The sequence below is a fragment of the Phaethon aethereus genome, assembly GCF_964289735.1.
Source record: "Phaethon aethereus genome assembly, chromosome: 1".
Classification (NCBI taxonomy): Eukaryota; Metazoa; Chordata; class Aves; order Phaethontiformes; family Phaethontidae; genus Phaethon; species Phaethon aethereus.
The window spans coordinates 102839409-102859638 of NC_138575.1; the positions used below are offsets into that span (position 1 = coordinate 102839409).

General features: G+C 41.2%; 1 protein-coding gene across 1 annotated transcript in view; it reads right to left on the bottom strand.

The window, feature by feature from the left end:
• Window positions 1-17708, bottom strand: part of GABRR3 (gamma-aminobutyric acid type A receptor subunit rho3) — a gene marked incomplete at its 3' end in the record, with an annotated part of 46638 nt that extends 28930 nt beyond the window's left edge. The window contains exons 1-2 of the mRNA XM_082001947.1: window positions 17509-17708; window positions 5440-5589 (exon numbers count right to left, since the gene is read on the bottom strand). Of these exons, the coding sequence (XP_081858073.1) occupies window positions 5440-5589; window positions 17509-17660 (302 nt within the window). The 5' untranslated portion in view covers window positions 17661-17708. The remainder of the gene's footprint in view (window positions 1-5439; window positions 5590-17508) is intronic.
• Window positions 17709-20230: the final 2522 nt, after the last annotated feature.

The following is a 20230-nucleotide window of genomic DNA, read 5'->3' on the forward strand; positions in this document are numbered from 1 at the left end:
AAAATGATGAATTATGTTCAGAATGCCACGGCACAGCTAATACAGTTTAGAAGCATTAGGTTATTTCTCATTGGCTGTGCCAAGGAAAATACCTGTTTGATGCTCTGATGATTTCACTGGAAGAAGCAGGCTAAAACTATGATACATCTATTATGACTTCTTACTAAAAGCAAGTATGCAACTGAGGAAGACTATCCCGGGTCATGAAAGGCAAAACATAAGCTACCAGGGCAGGAATTTTTCTCTTAATGAGCCACTGAGAAGAGATGTTATGGGATTTTGATATTCCTTGTTTTCCTGGATGAGGGCAAAATGAACAGAAATGCTGCCTATATGAAAAACATCTTTTGTGCCCACTTGTTTGAACAGCCTTTTCAAACTGATGTTCATATACAAATGGTGGACTATCTATAATTATTTCTAACTGCTATCAAAAGTGGTTGTTCAAACTAGACAACACCTTGCAGGGTTCAGAATAGCACTTCCATTATAACATGCTACTCCTTTTCTTCAATACCTTCCTTTGGCAGAATATATTTTTTATTGTAAAGGAAAGTAAGCTTACATGCAGAGATATATACTTGTGGTACCTGGAATTAATTTCATGGACACTCGTAACATTGCGTGTGCAAAGCTACCGACACTTAGAAAAAATTCACAAAAATTTCTAAAATTCTTAAAAAGTAATGCACTTCTCCATCACATTTTTTCTTCTTCTCGACTGCAACCTCCACCCAAGGCTTAAGAAGTGTTCTCCAGCAGATACTCCTTTAACATCAGCATCTGGACTCCAGATGTTGCTCCTTGGCTAAGAGTTACAGTATTAAATTGTCCTCACTGCAGCATTACAGTTATTTAACTGATGATTCAAAGGGAGTCGCATGTATGTATTTGTTTACTCCCAAGAAATCCTAGACCCGTATCTAACTATTGGTCAGCACTACAGCATTGTGAAATCATCAGCAGATGTTTTCTTGAGTGCTCCTTCCCATGGCACCAATTCCATTAAAAAGCAGAAGAGACAGATCTAAATAGCCTAGGTCTCAGAAAAGCTTCCTGAGGTCACTCGTGATATACTTTTCATTCTCACAGAATTACAGTAAAGACACAGATTATATTTTGGTGGACTGGCACCCTGCTCTCTTTATCATGCAGCTTTGGCCAGTGCACCATAATCTAGGAGTCCAAAGGCTGTCATTGATTCTGCACATTCATTGTATGGCAGATGCCAGGCTGTGGTATTTGAGAGGAAAAGCCCACACAGAATCACAGAATCATAGAATCGTTGAGGTTGGAAAAGACCTTTAGGATCGAGTCCAATCATTAACCTAACACTGCCAAGTCCACCACTAAACCATCTCCCTAAGCACCACATCTACATGTCTTTTAAATACCTCCAGGGATGGTGACTCAACCACTTCCCTGGGCAGCCTGTTCCAGTGCTTGACAACGCTTTTGGTGAAGAAATTTTTGTGAAATCATCAGCAGAAGCATGTATCAGCAGATACATGCACCTAAGAAAAGGAAATCTCTCTTTACCCACCTGGGGTAGTAGTAATAAAGGGAATTCTGACAGATGGCTTAGTATTGGCATAGATCTGAGCAATGATAAATGCAAGGTTATTGGTCTCAGTGAGGTACATGCTCAAGAATGTATATACTGCTTCCAGTTATAATAGCTCTGCTTTCCACAGCTGTATTCCAGGCAATGTTGTACATTATGCAAATGAAATAGTAATCTATAATTAAATTCCAACAGAGGTCATAAAAAGCACTTGAACTGGTTCAGATCACACAGGGAAGACACCCTTGCTGGTACTTACATAGGAAATTAATGGAAGCACTAGCTCTTTGGATGAGAAAAAGTGAGATCCACTCTTTGGACAATTCACTACCCAATACTGTTGTATGGACTCATGGCTTGATGCCTTGGTATCTGACAGAGCTCTCAAAGAGCAGTTAGTCACTGCCTACAAAACCAAAGCAACTAATTCAGAATTCTTCAACAATGGACAAATATGTGGCAAGCCTTTAAAGACAACTTTAGCTGCTCCTACCTAACCTTGAATACCTAATAGTGAATGAAATGTCAAAGGTCCGCTCAAGGGTACTTGGATCATTTTTGCTTAAAGCATTTAACCACATAATGCCATCAGTGTAGTCGCACAATCAGTGGCATTCATGGGACTTGATGTAGTTAGTATCCCATCTGCTTGTCTTTAACTTACCAGGTTATCAAAAGTTAATGCTGGTTCAAGGAGGAATCAGAGAAGTTCATGGAAAAGAAATCCACTGAAGGGCACTAAATCTCCAGAAATTACATCCCACACAGGAAGTCTCTGAGGGAGTTCTGGTGACTGGATATGGGTGGGAGTATTAGGGGGAAATATCTTATGTGTTTGCCCTGTCCTTATTCTTCCAAACTTGTACTTACAGCCCTTGTAGAAAACACGTCACTATAGTACATGGACCTTTGGTTAGATCCTGTGTGGCTGTTCTTCTGTTTTTAATGTCCTGCATAACTAATGATATGGTGAAAGTTCTTGGTAGGAGACTGGAGAAAAGCTGAAGCACCTCTGGGTATTCAGGAAGATATAACCACATTTCCAGCACCATTCGCATCACAACAGATTTTCAAAAATCTGAAACTCATGTCTTAGGAAGGATAGTTAGGAGCGGTTTTGGTTTCGTTACACTAACTTAGTATCCAAGATACCACACTTCCTTTATTGTTGCAGTATGGGGGTAGTGGGGAAAAAAATTCTCATGATTTTCAAAATGTAACTAGGTAAGTTCATGAAAAGAATACTATGAAGGACCCTTTTATGAAAAGAATAGCCTGGATTTAATGGCCATAACCTTCTTTCCAGCGCTATGTCCCCAAGATACTCTAGCTAATACCAAATCAAAGGTATCCAAAAGGTAGAAGTTACATAAATCTTATTCCCAGGAGAGTCTGTGGAGTTATACAGCAGTATGATCTCTTAAACATTTTAACACATTTATAAAATCTTGAAGCCCAGATAAATGTAATAATCAAAATTGTCCAGTTCTCTTTCTCTCTCACATAAAATGCATTTCTGAGTATTTGGTGACATCAGCAACATGTACTGTTAGAAAGCCTAATATTTTGACAGTCAGATATTTTGTTCTTTGCTGTAGGAAACAGTCCATGAAAATAATCTCTTTCTCATGTACTTTTCGTTAATGCTTTAAAATCTTCTTTACAAGAGAATGCAGGCAAATAGCTTTTGGGAGGAGGGAGAATTGGGTTCCTCTATTAAAACAGTAGAACTTGTAGGTTAAGTAACATTTTCACGTGGGATTCTTTTTGAAAGGCCACCCATTTAACCAAGGCCATCTGTCAGCTGTGTCCCTAATAACCCTAGTGTTGGCTAAAAGGTTTCTCCCCAGAAAGAAAGAGGCTGGTGGAAAGTCAGACCCTGTTGCAATGTACTGGAGGATAATGCTGCCTTTAGAACAAAACCAGGGAATCAAACAAAGAGAAATTAAACATATTTGGATCCCTTCCACAGAAAAGCTGATTTGCAGATACTAAGCTTTGGGAACTTCTGTGGCTCCGATGTTGCAGTGTTCTTCCCAGTTCCAAATCACTAGGACCTAGGAAATGAAGACATGGAAGGCCGAAGTATTGCCTTGTGTAAGGAAAACTGCTACACCAGTCAGCATCAGCTGAGAATGCAGTCCTAGCATTCCTCCTTGTTCCCATTCTTCCTTTCTTTTAGCACACTTCTGCCTGTCTCACAGGATTGCCATATGGATCCATTTGTATGTATTAGTAAAGATCTGTGAAGATGGAGAGGACACTGTGCTAGTACTGTTACTGCTGTCCTGTGGCAAGAGGTCAACAAAGGCTGTCCAGCAGGATGCCACAAAATATGCTGTCTCCTACCACCAGGCTTCTCTCCTGCTCTGTGATTTTTTTACGTCAGTGATGGAGCAAGTTCTCTCAGCTATTGCAGAACAGGATAAATGCAAAGAACAGTAGCATATGCTTCCCTTTTACCACTGACAAAAGTGTATCAGCTGAGCTTAAAATAGATCTTCCTTACTACTACAGCAATAAGAAGACATTTTATTATGTTTCCATTTGATTCTTAACTGCTTCCCAAGGCTAGCAAAGCACGAGATTAGACCTTATGTTGCTATTAGGGCTAGTTCTGTTTATTTTGTTTTGTTATTACAAATAATCACGCACCAGCACTCACTCCAAAACTGTCAGTGAGTTTGAAACGGTCTGCTGAATAGCCATTCTTTTCATTAGCTTTTGGCTTAGACCAAACCTGAACCTATGACCTTGAATTGAAATCCAAAAGTACTGAGCGATATAGCATCTCCAGGCACCCCCATTGTGTCACTGGGGTATGTTCTGTTGCCTTGCATTGCTTAAACGTGACTTTATCAAGACATGCAGGGATTCAGAGATATATCACTGATGGATTATCACATAAGAAGTGATACAGAAGGTAAACAGCTGTATACCTGTATACCTGCTACAAAGCTTGTAACTTGAAAAAACAGCTTAAACATATCACTTATGTTACTTTTCCTCAGTACGTGACAGAGTGTGAATAAATTATGAGCTCCCCTGCCCATTTTAACAGGGGGTCAAGTACATAGAAAAATGTAACAGTTGTATCCTTTCTCCTTCCTTAAATGGGGCTACTTATTACAATTTCTCTGGCCTCCCAAAAAAGACAGATTTTGCTTTGATTATCACTGGCAGTCATTGGTCTGTTAATATACTATTAGATTAATCTGGCAACACATTCAGAGACCTCACATGGCAGATGTGAAATTGCATTTGTTGAAAAAAGCACTAACACCCTGCACAGAAACTTACATGTAAAAACCTTTGTATCATTATTCATTTTGAACCACCTACTTGATTGGAAAGATTAAGAACAAATGCCTAAAAAGCATAAGTATATTCCAGAAAGCGAACACACTGTGTCATCACTACAAATAAGGTACACTTCACGTCATTTAGTGCCATAAAGACGTCTTCTTGACAGTGTAGCTACTCTGCTGTTTAGGTAATGGAAGTCACTTTATAACATTGTCAGAGAACTTTGGAAGGCATTTCTGCTGCTTGTAATGGGAGTGAGAAGCCAAGAATACTTAGTACATCACTATAGCAGTCTGGTATCACACAAGTTAAAAAAGCTGTGTGTGGGGATGTGTGTGTGTACCTGCATATATATGAAGCATACATGAAATCACAATATGAAACGTCTAGTTATGAAAAAACAACTAATAGTTCAAGATTTCTGTTTTGGGAACACCTTATCAATACTATGCATACTATAAATGCAGAAACTGGCAAAACAGGACAGTGAATAAAAAGGGTGCATTCAAAGGTTGCTAACAGCATAAAGTTTATCAGATGAACCTAGACAGAGAGAGTACATTGCTTACCTGTTGTGCTTTTTTAAGAATGAGAATTGTTGCCGATGATGAAGATGGTGATGCTGACTTTGACAACTGTGTAGCACAGCTGTTGGCCACAGGCAGGTGAGGAAAAGAAGCTTCATGACCAGGACCATCTCTTCCAAAAGAGAAATGCACCTGATCAGCCAATCCACCTTGCTGACTTTTTATTTTTTGTGTTTTTACTGTTTAGAAACAGCATAGCATGTAAAGGATGCACGTGAAAGAAGGCATCACTGAAGACAGAAGACAGGGGCATCCCAGTTCCGATGTCCTTGCCAAGTTCCCCTTGTATTTTGGCAAATCATAAAAATCCCTTCAGCTCTCCATCCCTGCAGCATCTGCTGTCAAACTAGAAGCACCTTGCTTTTAGAAATGTAGTAGATACAGCAATTTGTTTGGCCAGGCTGCAGTCTGATCCATTGCTTACACTCTTTCAGCATAGGCGCATACTTGAGTTCTCCATCACCCACTCGGTAACCTCTTCAACATAGCCTGTGCGGGCAAAGTGATGTCAAACATTTAATCCCCCTTAAATCCCACAGAAAACCATACAAAAATCAGCTTTAATGACAAAGGTCTCTAAATTAATCTTGCTTTCTATATATGTGTGTATCTGCTCAAAATAATTTTCTGTACAGAACAAGCTCTTTCATTAACTGGCTACATTGTATTGTCTTCCCAACCATTAAACATCATTTCTGTTTCTGTGATCTGCAGTAGCAAGCATTTTGTTTGTAGATACAGAACTACTTTTGGACAGTGCAATGTCATGGAACAATTCCAAACTAAAAATGAACTCTTGTTTCAATATTCCTTAATAGCATTTGGAAATGCCAAAAATCTTTTTTTTTCTTTTACTAAGCTCTGCAGCAATCTATTTAATTTACCCTAAATTTACAAGATATGTGCATGTCTAAGATCCAGTATCCTTTCACACCCCTAATTTTATTTTTATTTCATTTTGCCTGCCCTACCTGTTTAATAGAAGATTGAATTGCAAAACATTTTATTAGCAAAATGTTGCTTAAGCAATAACTGCAGCATGCCTGCTTCTGTTATGAAAGATGATAAGATTTCTTGTGGCCTTAAAAAACTGGGCAATATTGGACACACCTTCTCAGCTGACACAGTCAAATTTATCCTTTTCAAGCCATCAGCAAGCTCAGTAGTTATCAAAATTGACAGCACATGTTTATTTTTCTTTATGTAGAAAATTAAAGATACGAGATTGAAAGTTAAGGAAATGGAAATACCAAACCCCTATCTAACAGATGTAGAAGTAATTCAGGTCTCCCAGCAGTAGGGTTCTTCCTAAATAAGACAAGCAAACAGAAGAATGAAAACAAACCCAACACTGTGCCTGCTGAGACTGTTAACACACAAGAACATTGGGATAATAATTCTGTGATGTGGGCATCTGCCTCCTCAGAAGTTCCCTGAGATTCCCAACTAACTTCATTTGGGCTAAGAAATAATTCTCAGGTGCAAATGACTTCCAGGAAGAGGTTACCAAAGTACAGCTAATAATTCCCACTGTTTTTTCCATTTGGAGTTGAACATCTGCCTGTGACTTAAAAAAATAAAATGAAAAAATCCCTTCCCAACCATGTATAAAACTTTACCAGTGTTAGATTGAATTTGGTGGCCTAAATCAAAGGCTTTCAACCCTCTTACCCATCTCATTCTGCATTGTTCATAGTTTAATCCTTTCCTGCTTAGCAAACTTACAGAAGATCATTTGTAGCCTGACCTAGGGATAGTCAGATAGTGCTTCCAGCAGGTCTGGTGTATTCCAAGGGTGGAGTTTCTGGAGAAGATAAACACAAGCTGTAGTTAATAAGAGCTTTAACAGGTTCCATTAACTTGCACTACCATTTGAGTGGAAAAAATAAACAGTAACTCTAATGAGAATTTATTCCAGGTAGACATAATGCTTGTTCCTGAGCCAGTCTGATTAAATTGTCTACTCTCATCCAGCCTACATATATCAAAGGATCAGCACACCTGATTAAATTACATATAAGAAAAGATCCAAGAGCCTTTGGATCCTCCTCTCTCCCCACCCCGGAACAGGCGCAACTAGCAGCGACAAGTAGCAAATCAGATAAGCAGCTAACTGCACTGCAGGCTGCGTGGTAAATGTGTTACCATGTTTCTGCACGCTCAGCTATCTGCACATTCATCAGTGTTACCTCATTTCCACCCATTTTCCTCAACTACAAAGGAAGAATGACATGTATATACTGTCTTCTCTGCTAATAGTAATCATCCACATTGTTTCCAGAGACTTTTGGGAAAGCCGTATTTTAGACGTTAATGTCATCCTTAGCTGAAACTGACAGCGGTTCTCCTATCCTAAGCAGGAGACCTGGAATGGGGAAGAAGAGGAAGTTCTGGATGCTGAGGTTATCCACCAAGAGCTCTGAAGGGGACCTGAGGTTAAATCCTGTCATGCTAATGCATAAATACATTGACTTTGTGTGCTGACTTCAAGGAAGTCAAAAGCATCCACTAAAAATAAATAAGTAAATATTGCTTTATGTATTTGTTTCCCAGCTGGAAAAGGGAGTGCTTAGAACCCCTGCTCCAGGGATAAGGCAAAGACAAACAAGCTGGCTTTGCAAAATGACTGGTGTGCCCCTGGCCAGGCTGCATATGGATGTCCCTCCCTCCAGAAGGCACATCAGCCAGGAGGGGAGTCTCTAACACAGAAAGAGGCAATTAGATGTTTTCATTCAGCTACCAGCACCCCGCTGTTTTATTATTCCTGGCTGTAGCAAGAACTTTACCACTGAACTGTGGTGCTGAAAAGACTGCTCCATGGAGGATTTCCAAAACATGCTCAATGTTCCTTTGATTGCCCCCACTAAACTCAGCTTTAGTCAAAAAGAGGGCTGGATGCACTGACATATTCCACCACCTTCACGCCACTGATGTCGTAACACAAAATATTACCTTGAGGGGCCTTGCCTAAGCACACTGGTGCTTAGACACACTATCCCTCTGTCCTTGGCTGCAGCATATTTCCAGAAGTCTTCAGGAGGGACTCCTGCAGAGTGAAATGGTGAACACTTCCATTAACGGGTGTCTAGTATCAATGAGGGCAACTAAATGTCACCCTCAGCAAAAGGGTTTCTTCATACTAGAGTTGTTTTCATTTCCTCTGGGTAAGAGAGCATTACACAGAGCAGATTATAATACTGTTACAAATTACCATTAAGAAAACAGGTTAATCTCCTATGCATTTGTCAGTAATAAATTCTAAAAAGATTAATCTTTGCAGAAGAATAAAGACAAGGTAATACACTTTGCTTGTATTGGGCAAGTCACTGATAGGTCCTTGTGTTTAAACACAGAACATTATCTCTTTTCTATCATTAAAATATGTCTTTAAAATTATCCCTTCTCTGAAAAGTTTGTAATACTTACCTTTCAAGGACAAAACCCAGTGCACAAGCTCATTGGAACAGTTTACAAACAGCCAAGTAAGCAGAAGAAACAAAGGTAAATACACCACCTAGTATCAAAAATGAGATGCCTTCTTTTAATGAGCAAAACAAAACATAGTTTCAGGTAACTACAATCTGGAACTACAACTCACAAAAGAAAGCAAGTTGACAACAGCTATTATAAAAACAAGAACAGAAAAATGCCAGGGATGAAGAGATGTTTCGGAGGCTGCAATTTTACAGAAAATCTGAGCACATCTAAAAGCTGCTTTAAACATTTGGAGCTGAAACACCATAGCACACTTAACTATCTGTAAATTAGCTGCAGTGAGAAGAGGTGCAATGTGGAATGGGGAGGGTAGGTATACCTGGCATGTATTTTTTATTCTCCTAATGAGAATGAAACACCAGGAAAAAAACATTCCTACAAGTTTCCTAAGAGACACTCATTTCTGATAAACAACAAGCAAGTCATAGAAAGCAGATTAACCAGAGCAGTGACTGTGAGAGTGTGAATGCAATACTGCAGCACAAGAATAGGCAGCATTTTGCTTTTCTATGGTAACAGACTCGGTGCATAGCACTTACCATTTATATTGGGGTGACTTGCAAAAATACTAGTCAGAGTTAAGGACACTTTGTCCTACTTCTATTAACACAAATGATGAACCAAGTTTCCAGAATAAGGTATCCATTCACATTTCCTAACAGGATGAAGCGAGAGGAAAGCAGAGACTGAGCATTATGATTCTGGTTTGCAGATCTCAGAACAGATAAGTGCTTTACTTAACACTTGCAATGGGACCCAGGTCTGATGGTCCTGTTCTTTATCAAGTCTCTTAGTGGGGTGGCAAGTGAACATTCATCACTGTCCCAAATATTCGGAGGTAACAAACTGGGCACGTAAGGACTACAAAGTACTAAAAAGAGAAAAGGATTCAAAAGAGAGCAAGAATCACAGCTCAGCTCAAAATCTGTGCAAGACTTCTGCATGGTGCTTACTGAGATGGACTCTCACCCTGGGGTTTTGCAACCAGCTTAAAAAGAACAATCAGGCTACTGCTGAAACACTGTCCTCCCCTTCATCCCTGCAGTGCACTAGTACTTGCTACCTTTGCCTCACCATCAGCAACTGTTCAGCCAGTTAAAGGAATGGGTAGCAGCATGGGAAGGTAGGACATGCCCCCTCTCTGTGGTGACACATGGCTAGACTGGCTTAAGCCAACCTTGAAACTGTACCCTTAATTTCTGCTAGGCAAGATGAAAAATAGCAATAATATTGAAGTAAGCATATAATATTTTCCGATGAGTGTTTAGGGCTACTGTAAAAAGAAAATCCTGATTGTTTTCCCTTTTACGGGACGTACCATTTTTGCAGCTTGAGTATAAATTTCCTGGAAATTATGGTTCTGGACTTATTCTTATATTTTCTTAACACTCTCTTTGGAATTCTCATATCATCAAAGGGAGCATTCCTGACACCAGAAAAAAACTACTGCAAAGGAAAACAAACATCTATAGATGCACAGTCACCAGCTACAGTCTGTACATACATATCACCTGGATCCAGACAGCACCCAGGAGTTTGGTCTTCATTCTGATGCCCTGTGAAGTCTGAGTCACTTCACAGCTGCTTTAGCATATTGAACACATGGTCTTGAGTGTGTTTTCCTAAGAAATTCCCTGTTCTGACAGCTCCTCCAGCCACAAATCTGAAGCTATTCCACTATTCCAACCCCTGAAACATTCCCATTAGTAGTAAAGCTAAATCTCAAATTTGTAATCTAAACTCTAAAGCACAATTGGGAAATAACATGGATTCAGAAGTCACTATGAGAAATACAAAATAGCTGGCTTCCAGTTGGCTTCATTGGCAACTGAGTGGTTAATGTAGCTTAAAATCAGTCCTCTGAAAACCATACACAGCTGAGTCAGCAGGACATGCTGATGAGAGATCAAAATTCTAGAAATCAAATGTAACTTTAGTGGTCTGCCTTTTCTTCTCATTAAAGAACAATCATTTATTATGTTTCAGTAAGATAAATTAATAAGCTCATTAAAAAGTAAAGGACAGCTAAACAATTGCCTGAACATACTTGTCGTGCTATATGAGGTCTCCTCAGGTGTCTGAGACATCCATTCACAAACAGGGTATGTGACCTGTAGAAGGTTTGCAGTGTTCAAGAGCAGCTGCTGGTGGCCTGGAGAGCTGCCACTAAAATGGCCTAAGACTGGAGACTAAATCCCACTCCTGACACTTGTCCAATTTTCTAGGGTCTTCATCCATTGCCTATCCATCCAAAAGAATATTCTAAAACTGTAGTGGGGGATGCTGACAAGACCATAATCCACCTAAGGAAGTCATATTTTCCCATATAAAACAGCCTCTTAGTATCAGACTTAAACAGATGACCCTGTTTGGCACAGGTGTCTGTTCTGCTTTTCCTTCAGTTTACAAAACTCAGGCTTGTGTTTGCTCTAGAACTGTGGTGGCTGCACACTTTTGTACAATCAGGTAGTTGGTATGAAAAAATGACATGAATAACGAAGAAAAAACACACACTCCCCTGATTCTTTGAATTCCCTATTTCCAGAATCTCTAAATCAGGGATTCTTTCCCTTTCATCATTCTGCCCTGGACAGAACAATCACTGAATTAATTTCATCCCTAAATCCCTTTACTTAGCTTTTAAACCAGCAATTCTGGAAGTAAAATAATCCGTTTTACCACCCCGAGTTAATGAACAATTTGCATCTTGAGGGTGATCTCTGGAAAAACAAGCAGCCACATTCCCTAGATTTACACTTCTCAAACTCAGTGGCAGAATACTTTGCCTTTTTGCCACCTCATGCTGATCACAGGCGTGAGATACAGCTACCCTACTTCTGCATTTATGTCCATCTCCCCCCAGGAGGAGTTTCTAGAGTTTCTTTCTTCACGTCTGTAGGATGTATTTTTTTTAAAAATCTTTTAGCATCTCACAAGTGAGGGAAGATCAAGGGGATGACCCATAAGCCTGAGCAATTCACAGAAGACAAGGGTTCGCAACAGCATGGTGTATCCCCAAGAAGTAAGCTAGGTTGCCATATGTATGGCCTGAACACTGTGCTTCAATTCAAAAAGCAATACACACTGCATCAGATTTTTTTTTTCTTTCTTCCTTGGCAGTCTGGCGAATACCACTGTCTCTCAGCAGCGCTTACCAGTCAGGTCCCAACTGCTATCTGAAGTTCTTTTGGCTCATTTCCCTCCACACACTGAAAAAAAACCAGTTCAGCAACTGTGTTTACTCTTTTCTTGCTGCCACACTGATGTTTGTTAAGCATTTTCTAAAAAGGGGATATCGGAACATGCCCAGTTTGTTGTCCAGGAGCCAACGTCTCCAGTGGGAACTAATTCATGAAATGTATTGCATCTCTGCAAAACTCCTTTTCTGTCACCAACAAACAGGAGGAGAAAAAAAATGTTGAATAGTGGAAAAAAATGTGCCTTTCAGCTTTGGCATTGCAAACTTTTTTCATTTTACAGTCAAAACAGAGACAGATTTATTGATTAAAGTCTGATCTCTATTGGTCATAAAGCAGCTTCAGGAGCCATCAGGCACAATTCAGTGTGGCTGTTTTCCAGACTTTTCCTTCCCGTTGATAACTTCCAGAGAAACTTATGTTAACATCACAGAGTGGGTTCTCATTTCAAACTGGGAAGCCAATTCTAACTACCTGAATTGCATCCTTCAGTAAATATACATTTAAGTTTTATATACTTAAGACTTAGTGGAGGGTACCCATATTTGGGTCTTCCAAGGTTTTACAACCTCTTTTTTGCCAAAAATATTGTATTTCTAAATTAATAAACATTTGAACAATTCACATTACCTGTCAATGTATGAAAAAATGCTAATTTTTTCTACATATTTGGATACCTTGCAAGGTAGAATAGGCAAAGGACTGAGACAGACACATAAAGAAATAGAGGGAATAAGCAACATTTGAAATTAAGCAACCGTTAAAGATAAATTCATGTTGGTGTGTTGCAGAAACAATAGCTCCAAGAGGAAGCATCTACGTCTACAACAAGAATATTTTCCTGGAGAATTTACAGGTAATGCTACTGTTGAGTTTCTTCCATTTCTCTTTTGACACTTGACAAAGTGCCAAAATTTGTCAAATTTTTTGACATTTGACAAAATCTGGAAGGAGAGGGAGGCTAAGTAATAGACAGCAGCAGTGAAGATTGGTTTGAAATGTGCTCGATGTGTGAAAATGTTTGTTCCCAGTAGGAACTGTGCCTTCCCATAATTTCAATAAAAATTCCTTAAATCAAGGCAGATGTAGCCAGGGTGGAAGTGGGAGGAGAAATAGGTTTATCCTGTCTGCTGAAAACTTCTTCCATGTGCTGGCAAGTCACTCCCCCAGCCACCAGACCCTCAAGCCAGGCTGTTCCACAAGATGACAAGAATGGTGATACTGCTGATCACACTTTTCAGTGAGGAAGAGTCCACCCTGCCTGTCCAAGTGTCTCGCAGTGTCTATTGAAAGGTACAGCGATGCAAGCATTCAGCAGGTCTGCTACCTTTCTGTGACTGACAGGTGAGGCCAATAGGAATCTGCATTAAATCAAATCCAGTTTCTGAGACCTTGCCCAAGCTCTAACTCTTCTGTTCATTATTACCCTGTTAATGTAAAGATAATGCCTGGGCAAATGTTTGGGCTGTGAGTTACAATACAGATATCCTGGCTATGCCATATTCCATCTGTAAAAGATACGTCAAGTATAGCTGAGATCACAAACAAAATGGAGCACCTTCACTGCAAAATCACCCTTGCTGCAATACCTTCAGTGCAGAAAGATACAGTAATTGCCTTTAAGTGCAGCAGAAGCTATGGGGGATAGTGCAATGTGTGTACATGGTTTCCTTAAGAGTATCTGCCTTGTCACGAATGGAGAGACAGACAGATGCTCACAGAAAGAAAAAGCGGGGCATCAGCTTTTCAAAGCCAAGACAGACACAAAGATGTATCTCTTCATAGCTGTATCAGGGTGTCCCAAGATCAATGGAAGTTTCTACAGGCTATCGGTGCACAGATCATTATTTGCATACAATATTATGACAGAAGCATGGACATCAGGATAAACAGTAGTACAGACACTCAGAAATGCATACATACAAAATGCAGAAAAGGTATCAAGACAGGCACAGAGGAAATGACACAGAGAGAGGCAGACAAAAAAGCATGCAGAGAAATCTGCAGCGGCAAGTAGTGCCCTCTTCCAGCTCTGCCTCCTCACCACTGGCTGCTGCTATGGAACCCAAGACAGATGAACTCTCCCTTCCCCCCCCCCCCTTTTTTTTTCCTTTTTTTTTTTTTGTGTAGTTGAAAAAAACGGGGTTGGGCACTATTTTGCAAATACCTTCCTCATTCTGGAAAAAACTTGGCAAAAGCCCAAGTATCTTTTTTTTTTAATTATTTTTCCCCCAGGAGTGTCCTCAGGCAGTGCTTTCTCTTTCGAGGCCACAAAGTAAATGGCCGGAGAACACCGCATCCCGCCGTGGCCGGGACACGGTGAACGCCGGTACAGCGATGGCGGTTGGGAAGTAACGGTCGCTCCCGGCGAACGGCCGCAAGATGGCAGCGCTAGCCGCACCCGCGGCGCGCGCCCCACCTCCGCGCCCACCGGCTGCCACCGCCCCGCCCACGCACGGCTGCGGGTCTCTCCGGCGCCCCGGGAGGCCCCCGCCCCCGCCCACAAGGGCAGCGGGCGGCCCCGGGGCTGCGCGCTTGCAGGGAGGGGGCCGCGGCCCGGAGGCTGCGCAGCCTTCATTCCACTCCCGCGGCTCCGGCGGCGGAAGGTGGTGGGGGGCGAGGACTGGGGAGGGGTGTAGGAGAGAAAATGGCCTCCGGTGGTGGCGCGCGGCGCCGAGGGAGAGCCTGATGGAGGGGGAGCGCGGCTCCTCGGCAGACCCGAGGGAGAGTGTCCTCCGGAGGAGGACGACGTGAGTCGAAAGCCGCTCTGAGCTGGGAATTTTCAGGAAGTATAAACTTGGTAAAAAGAGAAAGGGGCAGCAGCAGGGGGGAAAAAAAAAAGCTTCATCAGGTGTCCTGGTTTGGTCAAGAGGAGCCCAGTTTACACGTCCGTGTTCAGCAGTCTGGTTTTCTTCAGCAGACTTTTGCCACAGGTTGTACAGAGCAACTTCCCTGACATTCCTTACAGAGACGGATTTCCAACCCCTTGACACAAGGGTAAAATTAGGCTCTGGTGACTATAATTTATACTTAATTCCTTCAGTAGTCCTTGGTATATTAAATGGTACCAGAGATCATTACAAGTCATTTAAAATTAAAATAAAGGTAGCGGCTTCATAAAGTATGACTAAAAGCTGTAGGTGAACAGATGGGCTTTAATCAGACTGTTCGGAAATAAGAACACTAGAAAAAGGTGAAGACGTTAATTGTTAAGAAATGAGCACACCTCTCCACAAATAATTAGTATTGGTAATAGACTAATTACCTTATGTAGACGAAGAATATTTTAGTTAGTGACAGTACACGGGAGGAGTCTGATCAGAAATGGGGTTCCGGGCTACAGAGATCCAGTCTGAAGCATCAGCATCCATAACAGCCTGCAGCAGGGAACTCCACAGACTCCTTAGTCATCCCAGGGATAGGTACCTCCTTGTACTTGTCTTGCCACCGCCACCACCCTTTACTGTCATTCTTTGTGCATTGTTTTGTTCTTTATTTACTCGTGATTGCTTATGTTGGATAACTTAAGTAAAATATTTTAATCTATCCACGAGAGGTCCAAATTTCTCTGAATTCTTGTAATTCACATTGCATGTAGGGGCACACAGGCCCCAGACCAGATGCTGGTTCGTGCCATGAGACTGAAACACATCCTCTGTTGTATAACCTGACCCAGATGGAGTGTCCTACCATCCTATGGCTCCTGCCCAGTTATGCAAGGTGACACATCATCTGCACTTACATCTGTGACCTGGTGCAGATGGCATCGCTCTCTAGCACATGGAAGAAGTTCCTTCCAGCCCATGTCCTTTTTTCACTTTTAATCTGATCACCTTAGCACAAGGCATTCCTAGAGACTCGGCAATGGCCTTCATCTATCATCAGTATTAGCAGGAATGTCAAGATATATATGGTGGAAATAAACACCACAGATTTGCTGATGTGGAAGTAATTTGAAGGCATTTTGCTCCCAAACTTCAGAAGTTGTCAAGTGAAAAATTCATGATGACTTGAAAATTTTGAAGATAAGTGATTTTAAATAGCAGCTATGACATGCTGTTTTGATTGCCTTCTACTTTGTTAGTCTTGAGTGGTCACATTTAAAAGCTTTTCCAATAACAAGAGTAGAAACAGTTTTGTTTTACAGGGAGCATGGGTCTGCCAAGTATTACATTACAGCCTGTTCTAAATCCACAGTGTTCAGGAAAATGCCATAGGAAGGAAGGTGATGAACTTGCTACGTATAGCGGTGGGGGCCAGTCCATGGTATGTGGACTTGGAGAATATGAAGAGAAAGAAAAAAATTTTTATGCTTGGGAAATGCAGAGATACTCTGGCACCCTGAGATGGCAGAAGTATGATTAATACTGTGTGGATGGGGGAATGTGTGTGCAAACTCTGGCTGAGACATTTCGAGAAATATGAGCTAACCGAAGCTTAACCTTGAGTCCTAGTCAAAAATCACGTTAATTTTTAGGGGCACTGGATTTATGCCTCTCTCTGAATAAACACTGAGTTGATTAAAACCTGTAGCAAAGCGTTGGGTTTCACAGGCTCAGGGACTCGGGCTCTAAGACTTGCTACAGAATCCTCTCCAATATTTCTGAACTGGATTTTTTTCTTTCTGTAACAAAGGAGCTTCGCTCAGCACAGGGAGGGCAACGTCCAGCTGTTACCAATGCACACCATTGTATAACTCACTTGGGCTTGATCACTCCCAAAGAGTGTGACCCTCCCGCAGCAGGAGGTATCGCTCAGTCCCCGTTGTTCCAGAGTTACAGTCAGCAGCCTCCATCAGCACCCCACAACTCCCAGTCCCGTGAACTTCTCATAAACACGCCACACCTACATGCGCTGATGGATTATTGGGTATGTGGGTGCCTCCCACCAGTGGCGATAGTGAGGGATTTTATTCATAATTGGTTTTTTTTTTTTTAAATCACACTGAAAATACATGTGATAGCATCCCCGCTTGCATCATGTGAGTCTCATCCCACTGCATCAAGAGAGAAGTGAAGAAGAGGGAAGAAACTCACGTCTCTAAAATCACAAATTGTGAAACATTAGGGAAAAATAAACTGATTCTGATTGTTTCACTGAAAACTATTTCTCCCTCTTCTGCTTTTCACAAGGCTTCTTTTACCTCTTTGCTTTTCAGGCTGCAAGATCGAGGTGTTCAGCAGTAGAGAAGAGGATGGTGTAAAGGATACAGAGTCTAGCATATCACGATTCAATGCAACAGAGAGACAGGGTCAATTATTAAACCATCTGCTTTCTGCAGCCTGCAGGGTTTGCAGCATTTTGTAAGGAAAGCTGTTTGAAAAGCTATTTTCTGTCCTGCAGCGTTAAACGAACATACTTTCTTTTGTATTTTTTGTCATACTTGTAGTGGAAAGCATCAGGCAAACATCCATGGCTCAGTGTCTGTAGAGTTTCTACTCCTTCCACATCAATTCCCTGATCCCACAGGATCTTAATTCCAACCTGTGTAAAAATGGTATTAAGATACATATTAATACAGCTATTACTACTACAGCAAGAATGAGGTAGGAAGCTATATCACTACTGCTAAATATTTTTCCTTGTTAAACACTAGCTCAGCAATGCTGTGATATGAAGTCCTATCTACAGGAGGAAAATGTAGGGTTTAGAAAGATTGTACCTGGTTATGCAGAGTCAGCCTGAAAGTGCAGCTACACAAATTGAAGTAAAAAGCGGTCATGAAGCTTAACACCCATTGGCAATGATTCACATTTTTGTTTACACTTCAAAATTTCTCTTTGCCTTAAATTTTCTGGGGACATGTGTTTCCATGTGTTTTTAAGAAGACAATTTCTCACTTTCATCTTCTCCTACCCAGAACACAGCTAGTCAAGTAAAGGCTGTAACTCAGCAAACCTCTCAAGTATTATAAAGGGATTAGGCAAGGGTGTTATTATTGGCTTTGTCATCACTGAAAATAATGCATTTTCATTACACTGGAACATCCTATTTCTAAGATCTTACAAGACAAAGGAGTAATTTCTACGATGATGCAGCTAGGAGAATTTAAATTCAAATGGCAAGTATAGGTCAGGATGCAACGATAGTCATACTGAATTAAAAGCTCATGAATCATCTTCAGCGTGGCTTAATCGGTGTCAAAACATCTTTTTTTTTTTTTTTAATGTGAGGACAGGGTAGTTGTTATTCATGTAGAAATCCCAGAGAAAAACAAGGGATCATCAAAAATCCATTTTACCTTTTCTGGTGGTGAGGGAGACTTTAAAGTGCTCTGAAAGAGCCATCCAGTTTTTTGGCCACTGACTTTCATTTCACAACAGATGTAAGATTCCACTTTCTCCATTTTACATAACCCAATGGATTGATTAGCAGACAGGAAGGAGAAAGAGAACAAATGCAAAAACACCTCATCTAAATAGCTACATGCATATTCCCAGTACAATCAAATATGACAGGCCCAACTCAATTCCTATTTCTTTTCTTTAGTAGTGAATTTTAGAGATAAAACACAATGGCTCCTCACATATATTGGATTAGAAGAAGGCAAGTGATTTTCTTCAGGTCCTCAAAGCCCCTTGAATATATATTTTTTAAAATTATTAGTAAAAATTAGTAGTTTTAATCTATGAAAGTTTCTAAAGACTTTAGTCACGGAGCAGCAGCAAATCAAGATCCTAAAGACAGATATAAAAAAAAATTACAATCTCCATTCAAAAAAAAAACATGTAGTATAAGGCAGAGTCTTTAAATGATAGCACAGCCCTTCACCACCACTTGCAGCCACAGGAAATTAAAGAGCTAAAATTGAAGCTGACGGGCAGAGCTAAGCATAGCGCTGCCTGCAGCATGTTATTTCCTCAGTGCCTACGGACCCATGAAACCTGCGGTCTGTTCATCTATAGATCTGTTGCCGGCTTACAGACTGACAACCTAAAGCTACTTGGATGCTGCAGACCCCAAAACACAGAGATTTGCAAGCAGACTGTCGGCGAGGCTGGTTACCAGGAGCAGCCTGGCAGCTCGGGCAGAGCGCTCAGCACCGGCGGAGCAGTGGAAATTAGCTGCCATCGAGCTCCTTGCTCGTGCAACTGGGCTGTCACTGCGTCCTTGCTGCTGTGGCGTCTGGGCCACTTCTCTCATGGAAGTGAGACCGTGCAGAAATCGTTGGCCATTCAGTAGAATCATCTGAAAAGAGGAAACTGATTTCCCCCTTCCTGCGATATCCTCTGCCTGTCACTGTCAAAGAAAACACTTTGCTGGAGCCCGACTCGTGCCGTTGCTTCCAAAGCCACGTCCAAGAGCAGCCTGGCTGCAGGGGATGGGCAAGGAAGGGATCGCAGCTATCTTGCCCTAACGCCCGGCGTGGAGGTAAGCCATGCTGCTGTCACTGCTGGGCAGGGCTTACATGCCTGTCCTCAGCGCAGGGGACAGTGGTGAACCCAACAGCAGTGAGGGGAAGGGGAAAGAGGCGGCCATCATCAAAAGGACATGCTTCATGTGTTAAACTTAGCTCGTAGCTAGAGTCAACACACTCACAAGACAACTGCCTAAATCTAGCATCTAGAGTAAAATTAATTAAATTTTTGCTTATATTTCATTTTATACCTCCAGCAAGATTCAAAAGAGTTACAGAAAGGCACTTTTACATTTGTTCAAAAATAGAAAATACAATTTTCCTCAAACAGGAGAAACCTTTTCTGGAGAATGAACTGGGCTGATGGAAGAGGCTGTTCTCAGAAGTATCTGATATAAAGGGCTTTCCACCATGAAATGAGTTGTTAAATAAATATCCATCAAAATAAGAATTTTTCTTAAGTTACTTAGCTCTGGAGTTTAAAAAAAAAGAAGATAAAGTGGTGGTGGTCTACCAGGGGTATCTGTTCAGCTATGAAGGATGATCAGGAACAATGTCTCCCAAAAGCTAAACTTCTCCTGATGGTTATTCTGAAAAATGGAGGAATTTAGTCTGGCCTGAAACCAAGACACAATTTCTCCACCAACTCCATGAGATTTCCTGCCAGTTAATAGCAAAGCATACATAATGAGCGTTGAGAAGCCTGGGACACGGTTCTCTGGAA